The following is a 27,521-nucleotide window of genomic DNA, read 5'->3' as shown; positions in this document are numbered from 1 at the left end:
ACGCTCTATGGCCTCCATATTAATGATCAATGATAACTGAAGAGGAAGCTTGAACCCTGGCTCTGGACATTTTCATGACAGTGGCAGTGCAGACATCTGCATGTTTTTTTCCATCATAAAGACTGTGATATGAAGCATCATCAAAGTGTCACTTCAGTAATGCTGCTGAGAGAAAGAAGTGTTCACTCGTGTTTTTTAATAGGTGACTTAAAACACCAAACTCTAATTTCAGGGGTTTATTTTAAGTTTAAAGAATATAACAGCTGGTAAGACAGCTGGTTTAGTCACTGTGAATGTTAAAGGAGATTTGTTAAACCATTGCTTAATGGCCCGTTAAGCAATGGTTTAACAAATTTGCAGTGCAAGTCACTCTTTACTAACACATTGTAGATCAGTTTATCTACAATGACACATGATTTTTGAAGTTTTGTGTGTGAGGGTTTAGTCTCTCACACCTTACCCTTTCCTCCCCAGTATCACAACAGTATGACTCCAAAGTACGGTTCAGTAAACAAACAAGGACTCTAAAGTCAGAACAGAAAGATGCAGTTGGAAGATAATTGATTGTGTTTTTATGACGTGTAGTAAACTATACCCCTCTTCTTCTTCTATGTTGTTGTTCTTGTGTGTGTGTGTGTATACATTAGTCATACTTACAAAAAACATTAAGCCTCTTCCCCCACCCTCAAAGACAGACAAAAAAAGGTTTTTGCACGTACCACTTTTCCACGACACCACACAGCCAGCCTGAATGCATTTTAGATGCATCCTGAAGCGAAATCAGTTTAGTTGCAAAACTCATTGACAAACCAATGGCCATTTTTTTCAATTTCCATTAGTCTAACTACAATACTGAAGATATAAACCTTTGTGGATCCTTGAGCTGTTAAATGAGCTTTGAAGTATTAAAATAATTTACATAGTGAGAAACTTGTTCTTAATCAAGTGGCCAATTTAGACATGACCTTTGCCAGTACTGAGTCAGGATGAGCTCACAACCAATCATCCGTAACTACAACGACAAGATCCAAACAAGACATTAAATTATGTTACTAAAAATTCTGAAATAATTTGTGGGTATTAAATGAAATCAACCACAAAGAGAAACATCCTTTTTCATTATTTATTTCTCCACATGACACAGAAGTCGTTCGACACTTTACAAACATCCGTTTGGATTTTGATTTTAAAAAAAAGTTTATGTCAACAGTGTAAGAAATTACTGATAGTTACAGAGATTACCCCAAAACCATCAAAGACTGTGCTCTGAGGATATTTGTGCGTTTCCACTTGCAGTTAATGCAACACATTTGAAGAAAGGGAAACAACCATTTCATACAACCAAGGATGTCACGACTCTGAAACAGACTGAAATCATGTGACAAACATGTGCAGTAAGTCGTATCGTACCATTATACTCATGTAGAGCTGGAATGATGAAGGTTTTCCGGTAACCTAGAAATATATTAGAGACACTTAGTTTTGCTTTTGCTCATTTTAAAACAAAATATCAATCGGATTGTTTGGTGTAGTAAAAATATTTTTTTCTCTGTATTTTGTTAGAAATTTTCTTTTGAAAAACCTCGAGGCGTAAACCACCATTGCTGGTTTTCAGAGGACTGTGCCAACCCAAACAAACATCTGATGAAGCTGGTCCAGTAAATTGGTCTAAACGTAAAAATGCATTCAGGATTTATCTTCTTTGACATCCTCATTGGTCCCTTTAAACATCATTAATCAGATGCAGCAGCTGCAAATTATATATATATGTAAAAGAGACATCGATAGCAGCACCCACTTCCTATTTCTTCCCTTTGCTCCTCGATTTGGCTCATCGATGCACAAACACTGATCATCTCTTAACCATTTCAAACAAGACAGATTCTGGTTCTATATGTTAATTATGTTAATGGTTTTAAGACATGTAAAAATAAAGGAACCTTGAAATACAGCAGGAAAGAAAACAAGTAAACATTTGTGTGACTGGAGAAAAAAAAAAAGTTCTGTGTTACAGCAGCATGTTATAAACTTTAACTCAGTATTAAATCTAGTATTTAAACCTACTTGCACCCCTCGGGGGCAGGAAATGAGAAATGTATAGATTTCAGAAAAGATACATTTTTGTTTCTCTGACAGTTTGTAGGACAAAGAAGCAGCACACTGTCACAATCAGCAGGGCTGATTGTGTGTAGAGTGAAGGGTGGACCCAAATGCAGACGGAAACAAAAGGCAAAATGCAAGGCTAACAATAAACTAAACTGGGTGAGCTAAATTAACTTAAAAACCTACAACAGGAACATGGACTTGACGCGAGGAGACTTGACGCAACTTCTTGGCTTGCAAACAAAGCAGACGATCTGACAATGACACACTGAAAACACAGGACTTAAATACACAGGAGGTGATTAGGGGAAGTGGGAACACATGGAGGAACAGCTGACTGACATGAACCTAATGACAGGACGGGGGAAGTGAAACTAAATACAATGAACAAAGAACACACGACTCCTTCAAAATAAAACAGGAAACACTGAAACTAGACATGACAACACAAGCTTAACAGACCTAACACGTGATGAACGATACAAGAACTCAAACATAGAAACCAAGGAAACAATAATTAATAACTGCCTTTCCTTAACTAAAGCTAAATAGGAATGACACAAACTAATCACATATCTAAAATGAGACAAATACAAAATGAACTCAGAGCGCTGGGTCAGAGACCCAGCCTGTGACACACACTGAGTTATCGGCCCAGTACGGTGGCCAGCAGGGCCATTCGGATGTACATGCCATTCTCTGCCTGACGGAAATATGCCGCCCTCGGGTCTGTGTCCACCTCCACACTGAGAGAGAAATAACAAAGAGAAACAGATCATTAGTCCACTTAATCAACACAATAGCAAATAATGTAAGGTGGGTTAAAATAAAATTCAGTTCAAATTTAAGTTAGTTAAAAGAAATCGTACTGAAATTAGACATTGTACACAAAACGTTACATTTCTGCAGCCCATTTAAGGGCTCAAGCAACATTTAAACAACACAGCTGGAACTGATATTGTTGTCAGACATTTGACTGAGCGCGTCTCACCTGATTTCATTGACTCTGGGCAGCGGGTGCATCACCACCATCTTCTGTTTGGCTCCAGTCATGATGTGAGGAGTGAGGACGAACTGACCAAAACACTGAGAGAAACAACAGAGTCACAGTTAAAGATCAAAAATACTCCGGGATCATCCAGTCACATGAGACCTGAGCTGATTGGTTCTGTCTGCACCTATGAATGCTTAGCTAAAGGGTTCCACTTCCATATTTCCCCACACGCTTACATCTGTAGAGGGGTGAGGGAACACCTTCTTTCTCGCATATCTTCTTGTTTTCTTAAGACAATTCTATTTAAGAGTTTTGCCTCTAGAAATATTTCATTTGGAAAGAACTTTGTGACGAATAACTGAACAAATCAGCTGCTTTCCACTAAAGATGAACTCCAAATGCAGACAAACCCCAGCTTCACCAGATGGAGTCAGTGGAGTTTGCAGTCCAGAATAGTGGATTAGGGAAAATGTCACCATGAGACCAACTGAACGATATCAAAAACGATTACCGGGCCAGCATGAGGCAGGAAGCACCAGGCCTAACTACAGATGCGCTGTGAGTATATGCAAGTATCTGTGTCACAAAATAAAACCCGTCGGTGAAATGAAACTTACGGCTTTGTACTCCTCCTCAGATGCAAACCTCTCCTTCTGGATCCTCGTCATGTAGAGGACGTCGGTGTCAGGCAGAGCCTCCTCGATGCTGTCAAACTCCTCCTGCAAACAAACATGTTTTTTAAATTAGCAGTTTTTAGTACATATTTGTGAAAACTCCTCTTTGCTGTGTAACCATGTTTAGTCCTCACCTGTTTGATGCCCTTTGAGGCCACGTAGCTGACGATCTCTGCTGGCATGTGGAGGTTTTTGGGAGCCACGTAACGCAGAGTGATGCGGTACTGGGTCAGCAGTTTGGCGAGGGAATGAACCGTTCGGCCATGTTTCAGATCTCCAACCATCGTTATCTGACAGACGCCACAGTTTTAACATGTTTTCATGTAAAGTTTTATTCTGGCTGAAGATTAAATTAAAAAGGAATCATGTCGCTCACCGTCATGCCGTTGACCGTTCCCAGCTCCTCTCTGATGGTGAAGACGTCCAACAGGGCCTGAGTGGGATGCTCCCCGACACCGTCGCCAGCATTGATCAGCGGCTTACGGCACTGACGGGACGCGCTCTGAGAAGGAGGAGTCACGTGCGTAAGATATTAAAAACTCATCTTCAAACTAAACAAGCATCAAAAAACACACAACAGGGTGCTGCTGCAGTTACTTTCATGACCAATTAGTCTTTATTTTCTTTTACGTAAAGAAAACTTTTAATAAAAAAAAGTATCCATCTAAAATCCACCTCTACAGCTCCAGGTGTTGGGTGACGCAGCACGAGGACGTCAGCGTAGCCACTCATGATCTGGACAGAGTCCGCCAGCGATTCTCCCTTCAGCGAGGAGGAAGTGGCCTCGCTGGAATGGACGACGGAGCCGCCCAAACGCTGCATGGCCGCTGCGAAGGAACTGCTGGTGCGAGTGCTGACCTCATAGAATATGGAGGCCATTACTTTACCCTGAACAGGAAGGCATGAGGAATGAGGGATTACTTTAAGGTACCTCATCATTCTATAACTTTGGTCATGTTTGATACGAACATCCACCATTGTAACAGCACATAACTGAAATTAGTGAATAGTGCAGTAACATGAGGCACGTTTAGGAGATACCTTGAGTATTTCCAGGCTTCGTTCCTTCTGAACCATCAAACGTAAAGTGTGAGCAACATTGAACAGGTGTGAGATCTGAAACAAACGAAGGACACAAAAATAAGCTTTTGTTCAGACCCGAGATCTTGTTTTAAACCTATCAGCATTCCCAGAGTGTGTTTCATCTTCTTCGGCGTACCTGCTCCTTGCTGAACTGTCTGACAGACAAGATGTGCTGTCCCACCAGTGGGTGAAGCAGAGGAGACATCTGCAGGTGTGACACCTGACCAGGAGGCACCTGTCCTGACCCAGACTGTGGGGACAGCAGCCTGGACAGTGGGGGAGGATGGCTGTACCCGTCAACAGCAGCGGCTGGTGGGAGCATGACCATCTCTGTGGGGATAAGAGTCGCAGTGTATCAATGACTGGAACACAGCAAAGGTGTTTCACTGAGAATCAGCAGGAGAACATCAAACAACTTTAATTAAACTTGTTTTTATACGGCAATGAACAGTTTTGACATACTTGATTAATGGACATACCAGCTGAACATGTGAAATGATATGATAACATCTGCTTCATTTTTTAACCCCTCTTTCAACTTATTGATACCTTTTGCCTAAAGAAGGCTTTAAAAATCCCCTGTTAAGGCCAGTGTGGCGAGAATAAGGCACGGCGGGACCACGGAGTATCATTCGGAGCCATCTTTATTTACATCTCACCACTACACACCCAAACCCCTGAGTCCCCGTGTTTTTAACTAGGCGGGCATGATTAAGGATGCCGTGCAGGTACGTCCGCCCTCCCTGCACGGCACCGCAGACCACGCCCCACCACAGCCAGGCAGGCTGATAATACACTGGTAGAAACATTGGGAGAAACCCTCGAGGTAAAACAAAAAACTGCTGTTCCAAAGCATTCTGGGAGCTGTAATACCTGGTGGCAGGCCGGGATCAGAGGCACGGTGGATGCGGGACGGCAGCAGGTAGCGGCTTTCTCCACCAATGCGTCGTGGGCTCGCAGCTCGAGTCCGCACTCCATCCCGGGGTGGAGTTGGACGCTGACGCTCAGGAGTCTGATGGAGCAGAATTAATGTAAACAAAACACATGAAATAATACCCACATAGAGGAGTTCAAGAAACACTCAAAACAGTTCTAAGTACAGGCTTTAAATGTTTTTGTTTGTAATTAAACTCTGTTAGCTGTACGTTCACCAAATTCTGTGAACTTTTTAGATGTCATCTACGCTCATAAGAAAGAAGACCGGGGATATAAGCACCGGAAAAGAGCTTCCTCCAAACGGTGCCGTCTAAGACCTCTTTCTTAGAAATAAAGTGAGGAGCTGCTATTCCTCCACATTTCAAAAGGAACAAGTTGATACCTGCTGTTTGCCTCCTACCAGACATTTCAGGCATGGAAGAAACACCAACTTTAATCACTGATCTGAACCTCTCGATTTTGCTTGCTGTGTCTTTTACAGCATTTTAAACTAATTACATCTAAGAAGTTCTTTTATTCAATTTGTTGAATGAAATTCTAGTGTTTTCTTTCAGTTACGTTTACTTAGCATCAACTAGCCGATATCTGCTGCTGTGTGCACGTTCTTCATGGCTATGGCTGCTAAAGAAGTGTGTTAGTGTTGGCAGATAACTTCACTCTCTTCTTAAATCTGGTCAATTTTGGCTCCAAAAATAATCATGGTGGTGGCCAAAACACCAATGTGATGTAATATTATTGTAGAGTCTTTATCTTACAACAGAAAGCATGGAAGGCAGCTGCATTATTACCGCATTCACTTTTATTACCATTGGAGTTTCTTTGACAGGTTCTGGAGGATGGGTGGAAGAAGTGGGCCAAGTCTTCACATCCTCACCGTAACCTGGAGGCACGAGCACCTGAAGGAGACAGGACACGTACTTTATTAGATCAACTACATTTATTCTCTTTGTTTTCTTGTTCAAAAGCAAAATGCACGAATGCTGACCTGGCCGTCGATGTAGGCCACCTCTCCTCGCAGGACCACGCGGCGGACTTTACCTTTCACCTTCATACCTTCGAAAGGAGTCCACTTAGACTTAGTGAACTGCATGGCCTGAGGAATAACCCACTCCTGCTCGAGGTCCACCTGAAAGACACGTAATTGATAAATAATTAGGAACATATTTCATCAGAGTACAGATAGGCTGCTAATTACTGCATCAAAATAATGTCTCCTTAAAATGAATTCCCTTTAATTGTGTTTGTCTGTTTACCTCCACGTAGGTGTTTTCCTGAACGGGCAGGTTGAAGATCCTGCGTGGATTGTCATAAAGACGTCTGGTAATATCATCCAGAGTCAGACGTCCATCACTGACGGCGGTGAGCAGCAGAGGCAGCATTGTTTCCAGACCGGGGTAACCAGGAGGAGGACGCTCACTGTTCTTCTCGTCTACAGAGTGAGGAGCTAGCAAAACAAAACAAAAACCGTACAGTTCAGGAAGGTCGAAGACAAGTCTGTCTGCATGATCGGTGACAGAAAATGAATGCTCTCTGACCGTGGTCTGTAGCAAAGCAGTCGATAATGTCCAGATTTTCCCAGAGTGTCTCCATGTCCTCGCGTGTTCCCAGCATGGGTCGAACCTGCGCTCGACCGTCGCCGATCTGCGCCACATTGTCCTCACATAGGAAGAGGTGGTGAGGGGCGACCTCGCATGTGACCTGGATGCCCTTCTGCTTTGCAGCTCGGATTACCAGGATCTGAAAATCATTAAGTAGTATTAAAACTGTAGGAAAGAATCCAAAAAATTAAGATAAGATGCACTTTAACAGCCGAAGCAATCGATAATAAAACAGACTAAAAGTAAAATACCTCAATAATCCACTGAAATAGTTTAAAATAAAGTAAAAGTTGCATAAAATTAACAACAATAAGAAACAGCTCTTTACCTCCTCTTTCTTGGCCACGTGACAGATGTGGACTGGCCGCTGGTACAGCTGGGCCACCATGAGGATCGCCGCCACCGTCTGCTTCTCAGCGTGAGCCACGATGGGCATCTGCTTGGGCCATTTCTCAAAGTGCTTTAAACAGATCCACATGGTTAGGGCTGAAGCATCTCTAATGGCCTTCCAGCAACACTTAAAATCCAGCCTACCTCCATCCACAGGGAGACGTTGTCCATCTTGAGGGTGGAGTATGTGTCATTCAGGTACATCTTCAGACCGGCGGTCTGGCTGGCGATGGGCGGCAGGACAGCAGCGTTGTCCGTGGCAGCGCCCACATACAGGGCGTAGTCGCAGCGGCTGCCTGCTTTGGCTAACTGGTGACACAATATAACAGGAGTCAATGTCATATCGCTTCAAATTTTACTGAAAACTGAAGTACTCATTTCTAATCTTGTCCTTTCTGGTCACTGCCAACAAAAATCTTAACATTTCTGCATTAACAGGATCAGCCAACAGATTAAAAAGCGAATACAATTTAAAAACGTGGGTTTACCTTCTGCACCAGAGCCAGATTATTAGCATCAGTGATGGCGGGGGAAGTGTTGGGCATCGCACACACCAGGGTCACTCCTCCTGCCAGAGCAGCTGCTGTGCCTGAGGAGAAGTCCTCCTTATGGGTGGCGCCAGGCTCCCGTAGGTGAACGTGGACATCGATCAGACCTGTGATTCAATCAAAAACCAAAATACTTCACCTGGTATCTTTGTACTAGTTTGTCTGCATAGCTCGACTTCAAATATTTAGAAAAAAACAGTACTATGTGAAAAAGAATTAAAATGAGAAGCTGAACTATTAGTGCAAGTAATTAGTAAAGCTTTTAGTAGGATGAAGTATTTACTGTTTAAAGAACCTCAGTTTTTGAACAACTTTGCTTTAAAGACTCGAGAATTCCTGTTTCAGAAACAAACATCTAACATTACATTAGTGTTGTTGTTGCCGTTTACGACCACTCACCGGGCAGACGGACGAGTGTCTGGGATGCCATGCTGTCAACATGAGTTTTCACTGGTGGAGTCCTTCCAATCTGACGAAGAGCCTGCAAACGAGTCACCCTTTATTAATCATGTTCCCATAGAACCACATCACACAAACATCCTAACAAAACAAAAAACAAACAACAAAAAAAAAAACAGATCGCGTACCTGAACAAAGAGCTTGGTGCACTTGATATCGATGATGAGCGGGACAGAGTAGTCGATAGCCATACGCCTGGTCCTGTAGCCTTTGGTGACAAAGGAGGAGAGCCTTCGACCTCCGCTGTTCCTCATGGAGAGGTTAATGACAAGGTCGAAGTGGTTCTCCTCCAGGTAGTTCATGATGCTGCGCTGCTTCTCTTTGGTGGCACATTCATCGCTGTCGTACTCCTCAAACGGCCAATCGATTGCAGTCACCTGTACAAGGAGACAAAACAAACTTAAAGACAATATCTTAAAGAGTCTTAAAGTTTCTATCCTGATTTCATCCTGTCATAGATTAATAACACTATATTTTAAGTATTAAAGTACTTAAGTGAACGCCACAATTATGAACAATGACATTTCTAAATACATTTCTGCTGTTTTTCAAAAGCTCTAGCAAAATAAAACATTTTTACAGCTACATTGTATCCATGTATAAGTGCTGCTCATCTGGAATCTTTGGTTTAATGTGCAATTCAAGAGGAATGATAAAGATGTAAAGGGTTACCAGGATTAAAGCATTTAAAAACAAATACACATAAACACGACCATATTCATGAGTCACTCACAGATGTGCCACTGCAAAATAAGTCGATTTTGATTTAAATAAAGTTTGTTACTCCAAAAAACGAAGCCTGTGTTAAAAGAATTACCTTGACTCCATGCTCTGTGTAGAAGTCAGCCGTGCCCATGCTGGCATACAGGTCATATCCCAAAGACTCCAGGGCCTGCACGGTGGGCAGCAGCTCACTCTTGTTCTGCAAACACAAGTCAATGCAAATAGTTTGGATGAACAATAAAATCATAACATCAGTGCTGAAAGCTGGAAAAATCTATTTCGTTTACTATGCTTCACACAACCGGAACACTCTGCAGGTGCTCCTTAAAATCAGATCACTCTTAAACTTCTTAAATCTATTGTGGTAGACAGACAGTTTCAGTTTCAGCTCATCTTATCTGACATCGATGGCCTTTTCATACAGTTCCATTTGCTGTTTTTTAACCCAGCATTCATATCTTTAGACTTCCCTGAACCACGGTCACCCCTTATAGTTTTTATATATTCAGGCAAACAGATCATAATATTTCAACGCCGCAGAAAAAAAATGTGGTTCGATGATTTTTATTCCATTTGTGTTGCTGAGATAGTTTTGATCGAGTTTAACTACATCTGGTCTCATGGTGATAATATTTACAGTTATCAGCTGTTGGTGGAATCATCAACAGCTGCAGCAAAAACAAATAATCAAGGTTTGTTGCTTTTCTCGTTAGGAAAGTAGCAGATGCATAAAATCTGTTGTTTATTCCCATGTGACTGACCAGCCACAAAAACATCTGCACCTTTAATGTGCCACTAAAATGCATCATTCGTACTTCCAGCTGCATCACTTGTGAGCTGAACTCACTGTTCACATCTGGATCCCTATCTGTTGTGTTTTTGTCAGTCGAAACCTTTAAGTACCTTATAGCTGCCGATGGAGAGCAGGATGTTCTTCTTGGGGATCTTGAAGCCTGTGGAGAGCATGGCTTTGAGGTAAGCCTCGTACCGGTTCTCCCCAAAACAAGCTACTTCTCCAGTGCTGGTCATCTCCACCCCGAGCACCACATCAGCTCCGGCCAGCCGAGAGAAAGAAAACTGAGGGACCTGGAGGACATTGAAGCAATCCGTGATGCTCAGTCAGATGAGAAGACAAAAGTGATTTAACATGAAGGGAAATTTATGATTGCTTTCACACTGCTTACCTTGACTCCCACAATCCCTTTCCCTTTCATCAGGCCCACTGGCTCCACGTCCTCCCCCATAATGTACTGGGTAGCCAGAGCCACCAAGTCCACTCCCAGCGTCTTGGACACAAAGGGGAAGGAGCGAGAAACTCGGACGTTGCACTCGATCACTTTGAGCTGGTCATCCTGAGAGAAAAACACAGCGGTGAATGAATGCTCTGACCAGTGTTGATAGAAGACATAACTGTCCTTTGCATTATTGACACAGCTTAATTTTCATAACTTAATGAGGACTTTCAGGGTCTGTACTTTACAATGTAAACACCTTAAAGTAACGGACAAACAATGCCATCTGTGGTGGCTGTAAACGGGAAGAAACATATCTGTCGCTTGTTTTCCCAAATCTACAGCAAAAGCATCACATTTACTTTTATTTTTCATGGAAGTAACTTGTTAGTTTGCTTGCTCTGCATGAAGATGACATAACTCTTATATGAACGACTGGCACCAAGCTCAGCTTCTCTCAAAAACTAACACTGCATTAATCTTTGCTTTCCTGGTGTCCTTGGTACTCGCTCTAACGCAGCGGTCCCCAACCCCCGGGCCTCGGACCGGTACGCGAGTCGTTTGGTACCGGGCCGCGAGAGTTGAGGCTCAGGTGTGAAATGTATAGTTTTCAGGGTTTTTAATCAGTTTTCAGCGTTATTTTGTTATCGTTTTTATCGTTAACTCTGTTTTCCTGGATCTTTTCATGTGTGTTATGAATAAATCTTTTTTTGGTACCGGTACTAGTTTTATTTTGTTGTATTTATCTGTGACACCTTAAAGGCCGGTCCGTGAAAATATTGTCGGTCATATTGCGTGGCGCAAAAAAGGTTGGGGACCGCTGCTCTGACGCATAGTTTGTTTTTTTAAATGACCCCAGCTGCCTTTTAAAAGCTTCAGGAGCACAACAATGAGGTCACCTGAAAAAAAATCCATGTAGCACTTGTATATTTCTGTTACACCAGAAAATAACCCCCAAACATTTCTAGGTTTTTATTAAGTACACGCAATATTTTCACTCTCACATTTTACTCTGTACTGGAAGACTTGTTCATTTTCAAGATTCATTCATCCATCCATTTTCTTCCACTTTATCCGGAGCCGGGTCGCGGGGGCAGCAGCCCAAGCAGAGAAGCCCAGACCTCTCTCTCCCCAGCCACCTCCTCCAGCTTATCCGGGGGAACACCAAGGCGTTCCCAGGCCAGCCGAGAGATATAATCTCTCCAGCGTGTCCTGGGTCTGCCCGGAAAACCTCGCCCAGGAGGTATCCAGGGGGCATCCTTGTCAGTTGCCCGAACCACCTCATCTGGCTCCTTTCGATGTGGAGGAGCAGCAGCTCTTCAAGATTCTCTCAAATAATTTTTCACCATATAAACTAAGGTTTTTTTATTTAGGCGTCATAGTTCTGAAGAGAGATATGTGTTTTTTAATAGGTGGACATTTCTGCCAGCAGGTTGGGGATTAAAAAGGTCGATCATGCTTGGCTAATTTGAGCAACTGTGCCAACTTTACAAAACTATACGTTTTTATACCACAACTCCCCGTTCAGCCTTAAATGCCAGAAGAAGAAGACTAGTCTCCCTAAATCTGACTCTGTTTATTACCGGAATCTGGAAAATACTGTAAGAAAGCTACATAAAGTATCAGCATTGAGTAACAATTTAAATTCACGTCCTCAGCAACAGCATTTAACAGTATTTCCATGTACTTCTTACCTTTGCAATTAACTGCAGGTTAATCGGCCCGGTGACTTGCAGCTCCTGACCGATGGCGTGAACGATCTGCATGATCCTCTCTATGGTTTTCTGATTGAGGTCCTGAGGCGGTGTCACCAAGGTGGCGTCACCAGAGTGAACTCCAGCGTTCTCCACGTGTTCAGAAATCGCAATGCCCATCACTACACCGTCACATGCGACAGCGTCCACGTCTATCTCCTGCGAAATTTATAAACAGTACAGCCTCAACTCAACTTGATAATAATCAATAATTCTGCTGTAATTATCGGGTCTTTAACTACCTTAGCCTCCTGAATGAATTTAGAGATGACCACAGGGTGTTCCTTGGACACTGCTACAGCGTTACTCAGGTATTTCTCGAGGTCGCTGTCACTGTAGGCGACGTTCATGGCCGCTCCGCTCAGAACATACGAGGGGCGAACGAGGCAGGGATAACCGACCGTCTCGCAAAACTTCACAGCAGACTAGAGCAAAGAAGAAACGTAAACGTCATCGAACGCTGGCTTTGCAACTATTTTTCTTAGTGTTGTATGTACAATAGTAAATAACAGTAAATATAATTTACTAGCATATTAAGGCAACATTTGAGGGTTAAACATCTTTAACTTTACAGACCGAGACATCGGTGACATAAAACGAGCTCATCGTCAGTCTGCTGTACCTCAGTGTCTGAGAGCTCCTTCCACTGCGGCTGGCTGATGCCGATGGTGTCCAGCATTCGGGAGAACTTGAACCGGTTCTCAGCGCTGTCGATGAACTCGGGCGAAGTCCCCAAGATGTGGCACTGCTGGCGGTGCAACGACATGGCAATGTTGTTGGGAAGCTGGCCTCCCATAGACAGGATCACTCCCTCTGGGTTTTCCCTTTCATAGATGTCCATCACCACCTGAAAGATGCATAGAAATACTCATCTCTAACCACGAAACACTGCAGATTAATACGTGTACAAGGAAATTAATAACAGTGTTAGAAAGTTTGAGGGGATGACTTGCAACAAAGAGCCCAGAGGCTACTTTCACCCAAAATGTGAGACTTGAATCAAGTCACATTCACCACAATCACACTTTCCCGTATCAGCTAAAACTTACCTCAAAGGAGATCTCATCGAAGTAGAGGCGGTCGCACATGTCGTAGTCTGTGCTGACTGTCTCGGGGTTGTAGTTCACCATGATGGTCTTATAGCCCATCTGCAAATGGTTTGATGCTTATTTCGTAACATTTGGATTACTGGCTCTGGGGTGTAATAATACGTGTAATAATCAACACAATAAATGACAAAAAAAGATCTAAATTTGTATGTTTTTTCATAAATAAGTAAATTAATCCTCTCAAGCTAAAAAAAAAAAAAAAAAGTTTAGTAAAGGAAATAAAGAGATGAACTGAACATGGAGGCGGTTCTTCCTGCTCCCTGGATTCAATTTCAGTGAGGTAAAAGACTAACTCAGTCATAAAGAGAGCATCCGGTATTAAAGTCTCACGTAGGCCTTACCTTCCTGAGCTCGGTGATGCACCCAACAGCGCACCAATCAAACTCCACGCTGCTGCCGATGCGGTACACGCCCGAGCCGATCACCATGACGTGCTGATCGTTGAAGCTCAGGTCGTCCTCTGTGCCGTGGTAGGTCAGGTACAGGTAGTTTGTGTAAGCCGGCCATTCAGCCGCCACTGTGTCAATCTGCTTCACCACTGGCAGGATGGACCAATCGTGACGCAGCTTTCTGACGGCCAGCTCTGTGCTGTTAGAGGGAAACGTGGATTCAGTGATAGAGGACAAACCAAGGAAGTTTGGATTCTTTAAAAGCACTTTATCTAAAATAACATTTCATGCTGATGATACCCTAATCACAGAGAAAGTTACCATTAAGTTAAACTAAGACAGTGATTATTTCCTTTCCTACCCACCTCTGTACAGCCAGTGCTATCTGCTTGTCTGAGAAGCCCAGCTGCTTGGCCTTAAGCATCACCTCTGGAGGCATGGAGCTCTCATCCTGGACGGAAGGAAATTAATCCAGCATCTTAATCCATTTCGAACAGCTCTTAGTTTTTTCACGTTATGTCTTATCGGCCTTACCTGATTGTAGGTCTCCAGCAGCAGCTCGTGGTCGGCGATGTTTTTCATCTTGTGCAGGAACCAGCGGTCGATTTTGGTCAGCTCATACAGCTTTTCCACAGTGTAGCCAGCTTTGAATGCTGCCGCCAGCACAAAGATACGCTTATCTGTAGGAGTCTGCAACTCCTGGTAAGCAGAGGGAGCACAACATACTAACTGTGAAGTAAAGTGCTGCTAGTTATTTGCCAGCCATGAGCATCAGCACAGACATTTGGGCTTATTTTCTCAAAATAAATAAATAAAAATAAATCAGCCACACACATAGTAGCAGAACATGATTAACAGCATGCAACGAAACATTCCTCAAAAAACCCAGAAGCAGGAAGCATTACAGTAGTAGATCGCTCAGGGGAGATCTGGCACCATCTACTGGTCCCGTTAAGACAGAACAATACAGTTTTGACCTTTTAAAATGTCCTTATCACAATCATTTATAGGGTCACCATCCTAATAGAGGCGTAGTAAAACAGATCAACATGCTTTAATGTGCTGCACCATCACTCATCCTTAAAAGTCGATGGCATTGCATAGCAAAAGCACTAATGTTGTGTTCTGACCAAATATGAAGCAAATCATTGCATGTTTGGCTGAAAATGGTTAAAAATCTTTCAACCTGGGATAAAGTATTTGCTGACACTGTGCACTGAACAGGTCGTGCAGCAGCAAGGCATTTTTTAACCAGTACAACCATTTAACCTGGACTTCAGCTATGGGAGGTTACCTTTTCAGAGACAGGCTTGATGGTGTGGTCAAAGCCAACACAGTTCTCATCCACCATCCTCAGAGCTTTCTGGAAGGCTTCCTCAAAGCTACGACCAATAGCCATCACCTCCCCTGTCGAGGAAAAGGTTCAAGCACTGAGCACAATATCCATAATAAGCACCTGACTTACTGGCTTCTCTGCCCGCACTGGTAAAGGTTAACTTTATAATCAAACTGTGAAATAAAGCAGTAGAGTAAAACTTTAATGCCCTCATGGAGAAATCTGCTGTGATAGCAGTGCAGAAAAAATGAATAAATAAGAATAAAAAAGAAAGAAAAAACATAGTAGGTGCAAAAAATGACCATGTGAATTTATTGTTAGCTTTACTGAGACCAAACTAAGTATTTTTAAAATGCTCTGGAATACTAACAGTACTAAATCTACTACCTATTTACAATTTGTTACAACATATTTTTGTTCCAAGCTCGCTTTTGCCTCTTACCAACACTCTTCATGGAGCTGCCTATCTTGGTGGAAACCCTGAGGAACTTGCTGAGATCCCAGCGAGGCACCTTCACCACACAGTAATCCAAACTCGGCTCAAAGTTTGCCGTCGTTGAGTTTGTCACTGAGTTTCTGGACAAAAATACAGACGCAGTGCAAATATTTTTCATTGGTGAATCGCTTAATTTAAAGGCGCTTTACAGTTAAGACATTTATGCCAAAAAATAAAAAAACTACAATGCTTATGCTGCAACTGCTCAAAGCAGCTTTGTCAAAACAATAACTTCAAATTAACCAAACTGCCAGCTGTGCAGGTGATGAATATCATCTTGTTTCCAAATTTCTTTGCTGATGAAAAATTGTGAGCACGTTTATACTAAAAAAAAGATTGAATTTCAATGATCAGATGTCTTTAAGTGTAATGATTGACTAGCTACATGTTTCCTGGGTCTGTGTGACACTGTGGGGTCCACATGCAGTGAAGGCAGAGAGTCTGTGCTGCCTTACTTTACAGGCATCTATGCATCACAATTATTTTTTGGTCGTTTAATATACAAAAATTGATTTTAAGCTTGAATACTTTAAACCCCACTTTTAAAAAATGTTCAGTTTGGCAGAATACTGGAACGTCTTTGTTGGATGTCATCATTCTGTAAAAGCAGCGATGCCCCTGTTAGTTCATTATCCGCCGTTCTTAAGCTGAGAGACGTACTTGAGCTGTGGCAGCGGGATCCCCAGACCAAGTTTAGCTGCTACGTAGGCCAAAGGATAACCAGTCGCTTTACTGGCCAGAGCAGAGCTCCGTGACAGGCGGGCATTCACCTCAATGATGTAGTACTGCAACACATTATACATAGAAGATACAATTCAATCACAGACATTACGGGAATTAGACCAGGAGCAGGAATACCAGCTCCCCATGCACACAAGACCTGTTTAAAGGTCTGTTCTGATACATAAAGCCTATTCATACAAATCTATTCCTGGTTTGTATGAAATGAACTTGGTCACATTGATACCTAAAACAATTTTCTTTTAAAACTTATTGAACTAGGATTTACATAGCAAAGACTTTTTACAACCTTGTTATGGAGCCAAAACAGTAAATGTAAGCCGTTGACATACCTGGCTGTTACATTATCTGCAGATCCAGCCGCACACTCTGTACATCCTATAGCCATATAAACTGTATATACTTCAAGTCATGTTACCACCCATGCTTATTTCAATATACCTACACTTTCTGTACTATTCATTACAGCATGTCACTGGCTTTAAAATAAGGAAATGCAAAACAGATCCACTTTATAGGTGAACACAGTCCTATTTGTGCTTTTCATCACCCAGGTCTTCACATATATGCTTACCTGTTCAGATTCGGGGTTAAGAGCGTACTGGATGTTACACTCTCCCACGATGCCGAGATGTCTGATCACTTTAATGGCCGTGTTTCTCAGCATGTTGTACTCGCGGTCATTAAGCGTCTGACTGGGAGCCACTACAATGGATTCCCCAGTGTGGATACCCAGTGGGTCGATGTTCTCCATATTACACACCTAAACAAGAGGAAACAACAGCCACTTTAAATCGCCCTCAGTTTTTTTTAGTGAGTATAAACCGTTTGTTCTCTGGTCTCCTTTTACTCACAGTCACACAGTTGTCATAGGCGTCCCGGACCACCTCGTACTCGATCTCCTTCCAGCCTTTCAGGGATTTATCCACCAGCACCTGAGAGGTGTGAGCGAATGCTGCCGTTACCAGAGAGGTCAGCTCCTCTCTGTTGTTGGCAAAACCGGAGCCGAGGCCTCCGAGAGCGAACGCTGAACGAACCAAGACGGGGTAGCCAAGACGCTCAGCAGCTGCCACCGCCTACAGCAGAGTTAATCAGATAAATTTAGACTTCACTGGGGCAAAAAACAATCCAGAAGCTATTAATTTATAAGCGAACACGTCTCCTCACCTGTTCCACCGACAGAGCTGCTTCACTGGGAGCTACATGCTCATTGATCTCTTCCATTTTCTCCACAAAGATTTTTCTGTCTTCGGTCATCTCAATGGAGGAAACAGGAGTTCCCAGAACCTGCACTTTATATTTCTCCAGAACGCCCAGCTTGGTCAGCTCTACACCGCAGTTCAGAGCAGTCTGACCTCCAAAAGTCAGCAGGACGCCGTCCGGGCGCTCATTTTTTATCACCTGTAACAACAAGATGTAATGACACGAAGCACTCACAACACATGAAAATGAGACAAACAGCTCTGTGGATTTCACACTGGGAATTTCATCCCGTCCAAGACATTTGGAAGTCTGCAACTGAACTAAAAGCAGCTTAAGTGATCTTTGATTTTTTACTGTAAAAGCCTTTTAGCCTCTTCGTTTCCACTCTATACTGCCATATGATGGATGCAGGTAGAAAGCTGAGCAGGGATTTTTATATCTTTGAGCCAGCACATTTTTACAGAAACGTATTATGAACACTGAAATTTAAAAATAAAAATAATAACATAAACTACATTAAATAAACCTGGGCAAAGACGGTAAAAATCTGAGGGAATATTTGTCCTCAAACTTGTTTCTTTTCATTATCATTATTAATCCGCACTCTTATTTTTCCTCTCTTACTAATTACTGGCTGTTGTCTCTATATTGCATCTATATAAAAACCAGAGTGGAGCAACGAGCTCTCTTTAGTCCACCAGCACCACCCTTTATCTTACATGATGACTTCCATGGAGCCGCGGATTTAAGGGCTGCAACACAAAGCTCATGTTTTGCCTTTGCTTTTAAACACTTGTGCTGCATTCAAGTGTTCAACCAAACAAAGTGATGGACCACGTAAAAGTATCTTATCCACAGTAAAGAAATAAAAATAAAGGTTGTCCTAGAACCCACTGTCCCAATTCCTACAATACAGACACAAAAGAAGACTGAACTACCTTCAACAGTCACCAAAGCTACAAACACACCTGTACAGAACTGCTCTGTGTTCTTTGGTGGGCTGTGATTATGTGAGACCCCTCAGTCTTTTAGACAAACACAATCTGGGGTCAATACTGACTGATCCGAAAAAACAAACAAACAAAAAACAGTTGACCTACAAATTTCACTGTGTCCACAGTTTCTCTTCTTTCATCAGTCACAGAGTTGCAACAGAGAGAATCCATACCTGAGTGACGTACTCTGCTGTAATCGGCAGAAAGTAGACTTTGTCAGCCAGATCTTTGGAGGTCTGGACAGTGGCAATGTTGGGATTGATCAACACAGTCTGGATATTCTCTTCCTTCAGAGCCTTAATAGCCTGGAAAACAGAGCAGAGTAACATCAGGAGGCACAGAAAAAAGTCCTCTGCGTTCAAGTGTTCTTCTTTAAATCCTGAATTAACCCTCCGCTTTACACACAGCCCAAAATAAGACCAAATAGCTCCTGTTTCACAGACCTGCGAGCCGGAGTAATCAAACTCTCCAGCTTGGCCGATGGACAGTCCACCTGAGCCTAGGATGAGGACTTTTTTGGATCTGACATGCCCTTCAGCCTTTGGGGAACCAGTGAAAGTGAGGTGGTCCATCAGACGCTGCTTCACTGGAAAAATATCACACAAATTGCTACTTATTAGTTGTTACACAAGCCAGACTTACAAGGGTTTCTCTTCTTCACAGGCATAGTTACATTACTACTATTAAATACCAATTACTACTGAAAACTACAAAAGTACTTTAGACATAAATTAATATGCACCACAACATTTAAGATGATAAAAAATGAAAGTTAAATTGGAATACCAGATTTTCCAGTGTTGCCCTCTTTATGGTCTTTCACCGTTTCAATGAAGACATCAAACAGGCCGACCAGATCTGTAGGACCAGCCATGTGCTCTGGGTGGAACTGAACACTGGATGAAAGGGACCACAAATGATTTAATTGGGTTTTTTCCGGCCAGTACAGAGGCACTTAAGGCACCAGAACCAGTCACTTCTGGAGTGAATCACCACTGGACTCCATCTTTCACAGACTGTTACCTGAACAGAGGCTTTGTGTTGTGTACGATGCCCTCGTTGGTGTGGTCGTTAGCATTTGTGAAGAGCACGTCCCAGTCTTTGGGCAAAGTGTCAGGGTCGACAGCGAAGCCGTGATTCTGACTGGTGATGAAGCAGCGCTCTGTCCCATTATGGATGCACGGTTGGTTGTGTCCACGGTTACCGTACCTGAGAAACAAGAGGAAATAACACACTAATTAAAAGATGGATAAAAGACATTTCCCACGGTTAACAAAATCTATAATTATACATTTAGCTTAACCAAGGTGCCCTCTAATGAGGCATTATTATAGCAGAAGCTTTAATTAACTTGGCCTTTAGATTGTTCATCCAGGTACAGACAAAGCACATTTTAGGACGACTTGTTTGACACTTGTAGTCTTTCAGAAAGAATCTCCACAAACAACCTGTAATCTGTCTGATGGGATGCCAGCCACATTCCAGCAGGACACATGCTGCCCACTCCGACCTTCAGACTCTGCCGATGGCAGCTTTATCAGGCTGAGTCTCCCATAATAGATATGGCTACAGAATTTGGCAGACGTGTTTATTCAGCCTTTTTCAGAACAACGACGCTCAATCCAACCCTCTAGTGATCATAAGGGAGACGCCAGAGTGCTGAGAACAGCAAAAATCTGCATTTCACAAAGAAAGTGAGAGCGTGAAAACCTGTGTATCTAGAGAGAGTAGAGGGTGCCCTCAGTCACCCGAGGGCTCAGCAAAAGACAGACGTCAGTGAACGCATCACTACAGATTCACTCAACTTTTTACAGCTCAACCTTTAAAAGGTGCGTTCAGGCTGGCTAATGTGTGTTGTGTAATCTTAGAAACAGTTTGAAGGCAATATTAATACTTGCTTGAGTCATGCAATGACTGGAATGTCAGCGACAGGAACACAATGATCCTGCCAGGAAGGCTTGCAAAATATGAGGACGTCCTATTTCACAACTTTAAGACAAGTCCACATCTACACTAGAACATACAGTGAGTTCTTCATTCACATGTGCTCACCCTTTCCACCAAAGGTCATGAAATTCAGCTTCTGACCAGCTGTTCTCACAACAGTGCAGCTGTGGGGCCGGAGTAAAAAGATGGAGCAAAGGTAACTTAAACAAATTTAAATAAAATGTTTTCACACCATCCACCTTCACTCTGGATCTTTTTTTGTTGTTGCTCATGAAGGATATTTTTTTCTTGTGCTTTTAAATCACTTGCTGTTTAGTCCAGCTCCAGCTAACAACACCAGAGCAAGCACTGGCTAACAAGCCTGCGGAAGGGTTTCGAATTTATTACAAAGAGAAAGAGGTGTGTTAAATTGAAGAAATTAGTAATCATGTTAAGTTTACAGGACTGAAAATAATTGAATACATTTTTCTTATAATGGAGCACCATTACTTTTTGATAGTAAACGTTGGTAAAAGTTTAAAATCACTTAAATTGTTAAACTTTGATTCTTATCTTTCAGGTTACGGAGGTGTTGAGTTTGAGGTACTCACTTCATCTTGTAGGTCTTGGCTCCAATGACCAGAGAGAGCAGCTGGTGTCCGAGACAGATGCCAAAAACTGGCTTTGGTTGGTCCACAGAGATCACCTTCCTCACGTTGTTGATGGTGGCCTGACAGAGCTGGGGATCCCCGGGACCATTACTGACGAACAAACCATCAAAATCTGGAAAAAGATGAGAAACAATTATTTATGTAACCACTGATAAAAGTGGTACGAGTTCCCCTGAAGAAAAATCCCCGACATAGCGCGTGTTCCTGACCGGCGGTGTCCAGCGGGTGGTCCCAGGGTACGACAGTAACACGGGCTCCTCTCTGAGCCAGGCAGCGGATCTGGTTGTACTTGATGCCACAGTCCACCACTGTGATACGAAAGCTGCCGCTATGATTGAACACTTTTGGCTCCTGGAGACAACCAAACAGAGAAACATCTAAATATCTGACAGGCACAAAACAAGCAGCAAGCTACCTGCTAAACAATATGTTTTGAGACAACTACAGACAAAAGCTTTTTATTTAGTTTAAAACCTCTTACTTGAGCTGAAGTGTGAGCGCTAAACTTTTCCTATGTTTTAGAGCTTTAAAAAAAACCTTCACAAAATTAGATCCACAGATCAAATCTCCAAGTTTCTAGTTTATCAGTAACATAAATAACGCCCTCCATTAGCACTCGAGAGCTGGCAGAGCTTCGATGGGACTGTAACAAAACTCCTGGTGGGTTACCTTCATGGAGACCTCTCGGACCAGGTTCCTCTTGTCGGGATTGTCGAAGGGAATACTTTCCTCAGGAGTCCCATCCACTATCAGCTTCCCCAACATGGTCCCCTTCTCTCGGATCTTTTTGGTCAAGCAGCGGGTGTCAACACCTGAAGAAAATGGAAACAGTTTGTAGCATTAAATTGAAAAGCTTGCATCTGATTATTTTATGCATTAATATATATTACAGATGCTGAGCAGTTTTCCAATTAAATTACGCCCATTTTTATTCTGGGTTTCTGACCTTGTAATCCAGGAATGCCTTGCTCTTTGAGCCACTGGTCCAGTGACTTGGCTGAACTCCAGTGACTGGGACTTTCAGACAGTTCTCCAATAATCAAAGCAGCAGCGTGGATCTTGTATGACTCAAACCACTGAACAAGACAACAACAGATGAGACAGTGTGTTTTATCAGAGTTAAGACTTCTTTCATTCAGATAAAACCGTCCCACAGAAGAAAAGAAGAAAAATCCTGACTCGCTTTTCCACTTTAAATATGTTAATAAGTTTGCAAATTAATTTTCACCTGGAGTTTAAATAACCGCTCACCTTGCTCAGCCCGAACTCTCCCTCTTCATCCATTGGCACACCATAGTTGCCAACCAGAGGGTAAGTGAGGGTCAGCAGCTGGCAGCGGTAGGATGGATCAGTAAGAGCCTCGGGGTATCCCACCATCCCCGTCTGAAACACTAAACACACAAAACATTCTTGAGTACATCATATCAACTACAAGAGCTTAAATCTGCCAGACAGTTAATAATAATTAGGTTTTTTCTTTAGAGTCAGAGAATATTAGCAAGCTGAGTTCTTTTCTTTTTAATGCACACTGATGCACTTTCAATAACAATGAAACTCTTATGGTTTAGGACTTGGATGACTTTTTATCTCATAATTATGATTCTCTCATATTTAGTACAATTATATCTTTGTATCTCAAGTGTTGTATCTCATGAGACGATATCCAATTTTTTTCTTGTAGTTCATAATAAACAGTCTCATTATTAAGACATCCCATATTACCTGATATTAAAATTATTTCAGTCGTTGCTGTTGGAAAATACAGATAAATGTGGAGTCTCTTGTAGTCTGAGTGATCACTCAGACTAGAAAGTGCATTAATTACCAGTATTTCCCATTTGATTAAATGAACTCATGCGGCATCTTTAACTGTCTACATATGATGACTGTTTATTGAGAACGAAATGTGTTTTTCGATCTCTATAGTCGATTATTTTATTGTGTTCTGCCTACTTGTGTTTCTGTAATAAACGTTTGAAGGGATTATAACACCTGGCTGGAATACAGTCGCATTCCACCCGGGTAGACGTCCTCCATCCAGCATACGCTTACATTTTTATTTATCATTTTAACGTTGTGTGACTCATCTCTGCAGTCACGCATACTGAATGTCAAAATCTGACCTGATCCAAAATCACTATTATCTTATCTTTAATTCGGCATGCTTATTACGACACAGCAAGCAGTTTCCTAGTCACATCTGCCTGCCAAAATACACACAGGTGGGCGCTGAAGGTAGAGGTGGGCGCATGGCTGTGATGGCGTCACTAAATTCCACTCTTTTTCAATGGAGTTTGGCACTGGGGGGGGGAAACGTTAGGAGGATTTGGCGCTTTACAACTCTGAACCATGAGCGTCTTGGAACAAAGGGGCAAACCACACCACACATCCAGATTACACAATGTACCAAAGCAAATGTTTAACCCATGCTGAGTTATATTATACACAGGTGGATTATGCACAATAATAAACTGAGAGTCTGAGGTAAATTAAAACAGTATAAAACACGTACCAACTTCTCCGGATACCGACACGCTTGCACCAAATTGGCGGCCTTTGAACGTCGTCCCGTCCTCCAGGATCAGGGTTGCCATATTTGCCATTTTTTTGTAGTGATTACAGCTGAAACTAACTGCAGATACCGATAACTGAAGGATTTGTGACGAGTCCCAGTTTCCACGTGAACGTTCTGCCGCGCGGAAGCAAGAGATGTAGATGAGACTGAGTCACAAAATACTTCAAAAAACACCAATAAACATGAGATCTGGTGGCCAAAAACAAACCTTTGAATGTTGAAACGAATCCAATTTCAATCCGGGAGAAGCAAAACAAAGGAAATATGTTTAGGTTGACAGTTTAGAGTTTGTTCGGACGGGACGATGAGACCAATGTGTTCCACACGCGCCGCCAGCAGCGTGGAAGTCGGGCAGCAGGCCGCGACGGTAAGTTTGACGAACTGAGGCTTCACGTTTCCGCTAGGGATTTTCAACATAAAATACAAGCGTTACAACGAGATTCGGAAATTTTTTATGGTTCAAAAACAGATGTCATGAGTCCAGCTGAAGCCAGATGTGTCTACAGAAAAAGTTTTTTTAAAATCATATTTGGTATTAAAATAAATAAATAAAAAATGTAGAAATAGACTTTTCCATAGGAATATAAAAGCAAATTTTAGCTAAATAGCTAAATGTCAGGTTAGGAAAATTACATTAAAATAACATCTTGATGCATTCTCAATCATCCAGGAAAGTAAATCTTCAAAAGTTGATTCTGTTCATCTGGACGTAGCGTTTTGTGGGAGAAACGTTTCGTCACTCATCCAAGTGACTTCTTCAGTCTCAGCTGACTGCAGGTTTCCCCAAATCTTATAAACAGTACATTTGTATAATGACTGAAACAGTCACAGAAGCGTTGGAGGTAGTCCGTAAGAGATTACAGGATGACCCCAACCTCAGCAACAGGACCACTCTCAGCAACGACCAAGTGTGTTTGCTTTTGGAGCTGTGTCTTCATTCCACCTACTTCACATACAAGGGTCAGTTCTACAGGCAGAAACACAGGTGTGCCATGGGCTCCCCAGTTTCACCCATCATTGCTAATTTGTACATGGAAGAAGTGGAAAAGAGGGCTTTGCTATCCTACCCTGGAACACCACCAAGCCATTGGTTCAGATATGTGGATGACACCTGGGTGAAAATCAAATCTCAGGACGTACTACATTTCATGGATCACATTAACTCGGTGGACCGACACATCAAATTCACCAGGGAGGATATGAAAAGGGGCAGGTTAGCCTTCTTAGACTGTGAGATTTCCATCAGGAATGGGGGACATCTAAAAGCTGACGTGTACCGTAAACCTACACATACGGATCAGTATCTAAGGTTTGCCTCTCATCATCCACTGGAGCACAAACTGGGTGTCATTAGGACGCTACAACACAGAGCAAACACCATCCCCACAGACACAGCGGCCAGGGAGGCAGAAGAACGGCACATCAAGAAGGCCCTGAGTAAATGTGGTTATCCCAGCTGGACTTCTGTCAAAGCGGGAAAGGCACCTAAAGAAAGCTCCAGCTAATCCAGGAGAGAAGGACAACCCCTGCCCAAGCAAAAACCTGTAGTGATCCCATATGTGTCAGGAGTATCAGAGCAATTGAGACGCATTTTTTCTAAACACCAGGTCTCTGTGGCTTTTAAACCCCAAAACACGCTGCGCCAAAAATTGGTCCACCCCAAGGATCGGGTCCCCCGACACAAACAGAGTAACATAGTGTACGCTGTTAAGTGCCAGGAGGATTGCCAGGATTTATACATCGGGGAAACCAAACAACCTCTGGCGAAGCAGACGGCACAACACAGAAGAGCTACCTCGTCAGGCCAGGACTCTGCAGTCTATTTACACCTACAGGCCAGTGGACACTCTTTCAATGATGAGGATGTGCACATCCTGGACAGGAGGAACGCTGGTTTGAGCGCGGAGTCAAGGAGGCCATTTACGTGAAAAGGGAAAGACCATCTCTGAATCAAGGAGGGGGCCTAAGGGTACATCTTTCGCCATCTTACAATGCTGTGATTGCAGCCATTCCCCAACTCTCTGTGAATGGTAGTCATGGCCATTGATCTGTGGTCTTTGATCAATGGGTTTTGGTCAGTGGTTGTTGATCAACAGTCATGAGAATTTGCATAATTATGATTAAGGAACTGACCTCCCAGCCCATTGTTCCCTCGGTGGGCTGGTTTCAGTCATTATGCAAATTTACTGTTTATAAGATTTGGAGAACCCTGCAGTCAGCTGAGACTGAAGAAGTCACTTGGATGAGTGACGAAACGTTTCTCCCACAAAACGCTACGTCCAGATGAACAGAATCAACTTTTAGTAGAATTTGAGACTAGGCTGTTTGCAATATTTTTCCCAAGTTAGATTTATTAAATAATAATTTAAATAAATAAACCCCATAAATTACACTAACACTTATCATTACTGACATACCCACATTGTCCAACATTCGTTCGTGCCCTGTTTAGTTTGCTGGGATCTGATCGCCCAAACACCAGAGAACTTTCAACTTTAAAAAATGTTACAAAAAATATTAATGAAAAAAATTATATCTCTATGCCTTAAAAAGAACATGATTTAGGAAAATGTAGGCGCTATTATTGTACGGTATTTACCTTACAATATAAGTGTTAGTGTTTCTATTAACCTAATGAAAGGTTTTTGCCTCAATACAAAATTGACACAATTACTGTGGAATTTGGAGAAGTATGGGATAAGAAGAAGGTGTTTGAAAAGTTTTTATACTTTAACTTAATAATTTCAATAGTTGGTTCCAATGCCAAGTATTCAGAGCAGAGATGGGCAGTAACGCGTTACTTGTAACGCGTTACTGTAATCTGATTACTTTTTTCAAGTAACGAGTAAAGTAAGGGATTACTATTGCAAAATCGGTAATTAGATTACCGTTACTTTCCCGTAGGAACGCTGCGTTACTGCGTTACTAAAACCGTGATTTTTTTTGCGAGAATGTCTCATGACAGTGACGTAAGCAAGTGCGACGTTGGTGACAGCAGCTGTGTGCAGATCAACAATGGATAATATATCGAGTGCGGGAGAGAGTATGAGCGTGCAGCGTTTAAAGTGTGGAAGTACTGACCTTACTTTGAGTTTGATTCCATAAAAAGTGACAAAAACATTAGCGTCCATCGTGCGTGGGAAGAAAACTTCTTTTTACAGCGAAAAAAACCCCTAAACTTCCGAGCAAGCACCGAGTAGCTACGACGTGATGGGAAACTCACAGAGACACTCGCGCGGATTCTTCAACTGACCGCAGCACACCTGCACCAGGGTAACCCTCCGCCTACCCTGCTCCTGCTTTACAGGTGAAAATAGAGCAAAAGGACCGCTGAGTCTTTGACTTTATTTATTTTCTGCTGTGTTTTACTTGCATCTGTTTGAAAGAGTGAGTGTAAACACAAAAAATATTTTATTTTATGTGCTGGAATGTGCAGAAAATAGGTTTAAATGTTAAACTAATTTATTCAAGTCAGAGAATGTTGCATATAATTAAATGTTTTGCTTGATGCATAAAGTTAAAAGATTAAAACTGATAAAACAAGTTAAAAAAAGAGACTTTTCCATTTGATTACATTTTGTATGAT

The 27,521-nt window shown here is 42.4% G+C and overlaps 1 protein-coding gene and 1 long non-coding RNA gene across 2 annotated transcripts; one reads left to right on the top strand and one right to left on the bottom strand.

Moving 5' to 3' along the window:
• Window positions 1-1,109: 1,109 nt before the first annotated feature.
• On the bottom strand, window positions 1,110-24,317 carry LOC113007106 (multifunctional protein CAD-like). Its single transcript, XM_026143516.2, has 45 exons — window positions 24,144-24,317; window positions 23,873-24,049; window positions 22,612-22,751; window positions 22,307-22,436; window positions 22,030-22,172; window positions 21,570-21,711; window positions 21,301-21,472; window positions 19,787-19,972; window positions 19,550-19,659; window positions 19,207-19,349; window positions 18,937-19,068; window positions 17,733-17,966; window positions 17,420-17,641; window positions 17,140-17,328; window positions 16,485-16,609; window positions 15,771-15,904; window positions 15,287-15,399; window positions 14,527-14,691; window positions 14,358-14,443; window positions 13,945-14,191; window positions 13,544-13,642; window positions 13,117-13,341; window positions 12,737-12,919; window positions 12,435-12,653; window positions 10,693-10,860; window positions 10,412-10,594; window positions 9,603-9,707; window positions 8,914-9,162; window positions 8,726-8,807; window positions 8,267-8,433; window positions 7,923-8,087; window positions 7,717-7,848; window positions 7,326-7,527; window positions 7,044-7,234; window positions 6,776-6,916; window positions 6,597-6,686; window positions 5,728-5,866; window positions 4,991-5,184; window positions 4,813-4,887; window positions 4,447-4,659; window positions 4,148-4,273; window positions 3,906-4,061; window positions 3,715-3,816; window positions 3,095-3,189; window positions 1,110-2,849 (listed from the first exon to the last, which is right to left on the bottom strand). The coding sequence occupies exons 2-45, from the start codon at window positions 23,961-23,963 to the stop codon at window positions 2,750-2,752; spliced, it is 6,705 nt and encodes a 2,234-aa protein (XP_025999301.2). The 5' UTR covers window positions 23,964-24,049; window positions 24,144-24,317; the 3' UTR covers window positions 1,110-2,749.
• On the top strand, window positions 20,768-21,404 carry LOC145420560 (uncharacterized). The gene is made up of 3 exons (XR_013901883.1): window positions 20,768-20,906; window positions 21,027-21,109; window positions 21,270-21,404. It is a non-coding gene; the product is annotated as an uncharacterized LOC145420560 (long non-coding RNA).
• Window positions 24,318-27,521: the final 3,204 nt, after the last annotated feature.

Source organism: Astatotilapia calliptera, chromosome 15 (genome assembly GCF_964374335.1).
Source record: "Astatotilapia calliptera chromosome 15, fAstCal68.1, whole genome shotgun sequence".
Lineage (NCBI taxonomy): Eukaryota > Metazoa > Chordata > Actinopteri > Cichliformes > Cichlidae > Astatotilapia > Astatotilapia calliptera.
The sequence above is the reverse complement of the archived record's forward strand: the minus strand, read 5'-3'. Positions and strand labels throughout refer to the sequence as shown.